We start from the raw sequence: 3,881 nt of genomic DNA on the forward strand, positions 1-3,881 counted from the left end.
TTTAACCAAAAGGGTCAGTAATATTTATGGCTATAGAGAACAGCAAATAGAAAACAACATTTTAAAATAAAATATCTTCGGGGGCGCCTGGGTGGCTCTGTCAGTTAAGCGTCTGACTTCAGCCCAGGGCATGATCTCAAGGTTCCTGAGTTCGAGCCCTGCGTCAGATTCTGTGTCTCCCTCTCTCTCTGCTCCTCCTCTGCTCGTGCTCTGTCTCTCAAAAAACTAAAAACATTAAAAAAGAAAATGAGGGGCGCCTGGGTGGCTTAGTCGGTTAAGCNAATGCAGACACCATTGTTGCAGGGCAGATTATAAGCATCATTTGTAGATAAGGCCTATAGTCAGGCTCAGTGAGAGTCAAAGACAAGCTGTTTTGTTGAACACAAGTCTCCCATTCTTCAACAGAGATGTGGGCTGCTTTTAAACAGCCAGCCTTGCTAGTGAGGGCTTCTGAAACCCCTCTCTGTAGCCTACATGGCCATGATCCTTTCCCTTGCACGCCAAGTACCAAAGCCTAGTTACTGTGGGATCTATACAAACCCGTCAAAAACTTAACAGAAACTCAAGTTTCCATAGTGAGCTAGCTAAAAATTGGACGCAATCGCGGCAGGTGACTCAGCACTGCTGCAATTACTTCAAGCCATGAACTTGATCCATCCAAGGTTCAGGAGCCTATCAACGTGCTCCCCCCAGTTTCAGGCTGCTTAGTAATAACTATTGTGCCGCTGTGAATCCCATTACCAGTAGAAATTTGATCCAGGCGCAATTAAAAAAAAAAATGCTTACAAGTGAACTGAGAGTCCCAGTCACTCAGGGTCTCCTGCTGGGCGGGAGTGAGGTCAGAAAGGTCGTCATAATCGTCCTTCAGTGCTTCCTTATCCAGGCAGAAAGTAGCAAGGCCCCGGGACGCGTCTCTTCCGGCGAAGACCCCATACGGTCCCTCTTAAAACACAAAACCAAATCAAAGACCAGTTCTTTGTTAGACGGTCAATCCTCTCTGTGACTCATACACAGAAAACAGCTTCCTTACCCAGCAGCACAGAAAGCCCCCTTCGGCAGTATCGAATTCCATTTGGAAACCCTAAGTGACATCTGATGCTCTCTTTATCACATGGTGGCTACCGAAGGACCCGCTGTCCTCAAACTTTCACAAATCAGTGTGTTATATATACATCATCATCCATTTCCTGTGATTTTCAAACAGCTAATGAGAAAGCCACGAATGATTATCTCCTAGGGCGGGACGCGGTGGTGGTGGTGGTTGGAAATCATCTAAGATAATACTGAGCCCACGGGTCAGAATTCAACTCTGGGACAGAGCCTACCTCTGTTCTAGGCGCTAGGGCTATAGCAGTGAAAGTTACGGTTTCTTAAGGTAATAAATACGGAGGCATAAATGAAAACGTTTCCTTATAAAATGTATTCTAATCTGTTTTTAGGGACTCCAAAGTAGCTTATGGCGATCTCTGGTTGTGAGACTGTATTAAACATTAAACGTGTGGTGTCTGCAAGAGAAATCATTTTATGAGTATCAGTGGTTCTGAAATCTCTCCTCAGGTTACATAATCTACACTGTCAATAACGAAGAGAGAGCACAGAGATCACCTCTGTCACTCTGGTGAGCTTGAAGATAAGACTCAGAATCCTTAGATCTTCATGGGGAAAAAAAAAAGACTGAATTGATATCCCAATATATGAAACATTAAGATGCTATTATAAAGCATGTTATACTGAACTTTTGTCTAAGAGAGCGGTGAATTATTTTGTAGGTACTTCAAGTGGGTGTTTAGACCTACTTAAATATTGCACAAGTACATGAAAAGAACCCAGTGTACTTTAAACCGTGTGCTGTTTCCCCACAGTAGACTGGGTAGCAACTCTTGACATTAAAACGTTTGTCAGTAACCACGAGGCCAAGTATGATAACAGATCCAGTTTCAATATGTCCTGGTCGCTGGAAAGTGCAATCCACAAGGAATTTGTTTATTTTTTACAAATGAGACAAAATTTATGATCAACTTTCAAGTGCAAATGAGGTTCTAAAGAAAACTGGTTGTTTGCCATCCCACTAAGGAAAGTAAGAAAAAAACAACAAACCCATCACACGATTTTCACATTACACATTTCAGTTTTCACACAGTATACACACACACACACACGTTTCTAGTGGACATGGTAGCATCTAGTACTTGAAAATAGGCCAACTGTTCTGGTTTGGACCTTGCTACTTCAGAGATTATCGTCACCAAATACTTCAAAATGGTCCAAGGGGAGGAATATATTCACCAGAATGTTCTTTCCTAGAATATAAACTCCATGAGCAGACACTTTGTGTCTGTTTTGCTCACTGCTGTATTCCCAGTATCCACAAAGGTGCCATGCATAGAAGAAAAACGGACACTGGAATGACTCATTTTTAGGAATCCTTTATAACATGGATTATCACTTGCACGTGATGTCACACATTCATGGGCTCAGGGATGACACTGCAGGGTAGAGACTTAGGAAGATCTCCCAATGGGCCATCCTCAGCATTTTTCAGAGGGACAACGAAGGCCCAGAGAGAACAATGCTTCCTGCCAGGGCACACAGCTGGCCAGTAATCCAAATGGGATTAGAACTCAGGTCGCCTGACTCCCAGTTTTATGTGTCTGCGCACCGGCCTACATTTCTCTCAATGACTTTGCAAATTACGATCCTATGACGATGCCCCGCGCACTGTGTTGGACTACTTGACGGTGTAGCTCAGTACTAAGGGGTATTCACCTGATTATGTTTCTTGGTAACACCTCTAGGTGTGCCAGTGTAAGTGGTGACAATAAAGGTGTGGTTTCAAATTCCCTTGACAGCTACACGGCCTACAGAAAGTAGGTCTTCTGAATCTGCCACAAGGAAAAACTGCCAAGGGGCTGAGTTCCTCAAGAACTTTCCCACATCTGATTTTGATTAGTTGGACTGGGCGACTAAAACAAAGCAGGAGTGGAGTTGACGGAATCCCGGGTATGTGTGGGCGACTCCAGACCCCTTCCCTCTCTCCAGACCAGCCAGGAAGGAGAGTCTTCTCAATCTGGACACACTTCCTGAGCTCTCTGGTTTTAGGAGTCCACATTAAAGGAGCTAAAACCTCTCCCTCCTCTCCAAATATTCTACACGGATCGACTTTCCCGACCCGGCCGCTTCTCAAGGGCGCCTGTTGACATGCAGATTGCTGGACCTCCCCAACAGAGACTCCTCCACGGTGGCGGTGATTAAGCCGGGCATCTGTGTTGTTCCTCCAGCGCATCAGGTGATCCTGATCCACCAGCAGGCTTAGAAAGCCTCATCTCTAAGGCCCCTCGGGCTTGCCCTCCTCCAAGGGCTCTGCAGTCAGCCACCCTTATTTCCCCTCCGGTTGGCTTTTCCTGAAATCCCCACACCCAGCAGCCCTCGCAGCCCTACCCCTTTTGTTTCCCAGGATCCTCCCACTTCTCTCTCCCTCCATTTTTAATTTTTTTTTGGGGGGGGGGCTGGGGGGGGGGGNCAGCTCTCCTCCGCACTGTCGCTTGCTCCTTGCGCCGCGACCCGATCCGAGAGCCTCGGCTTTGCAGAGCCCTGGCAGAGGCCCCCTCCGCCACCTGATGCGCGCCGCGCACGGCTCCATTTCTCCTGCTTTCAGGCTGCTCCCCCGCCTTCCATTACGAAGCCTCGCCTTTCCTCGCCCATCCCCCTGGGACCGCGGGGCTCTCTTGGGGGACAGGAAGGAAACTCTCTCCTCCAGCTCCCTTTTCCACCTTGGAGGCCCAGACTACCCATCTCCACCTTGGGAACCCCCTCTGACTCTCCTCCGCGACCCTCCTCCAATCCTCCCCGGCAGAGGCTGTGGCCTGGACACCCCCGGGGGC

General features: G+C 47.6%; 1 protein-coding gene across 1 annotated transcript in view; it reads right to left on the reverse strand.

Moving 5' to 3' along the window:
- Positions 1-3,881, reverse strand: part of PGRMC1 (progesterone receptor membrane component 1) — a 94,109-nt gene that overhangs the window by 3,091 nt on the left and 87,137 nt on the right. The window contains exon 2 of the mRNA XM_077753068.1: positions 787-942. Within this exon, the coding sequence (XP_077609194.1) occupies positions 787-942 (156 nt within the window). The remainder of the gene's footprint in view (positions 1-786; positions 943-3,881) is intronic.

This window comes from Crocuta crocuta, unplaced genomic scaffold (assembly GCF_008692635.1).
Source record: "Crocuta crocuta isolate KB4526 unplaced genomic scaffold, BGI_CrCroc_1.0 scaffold944, whole genome shotgun sequence".
Lineage (NCBI taxonomy): Eukaryota > Metazoa > Chordata > Mammalia > Carnivora > Hyaenidae > Crocuta > Crocuta crocuta.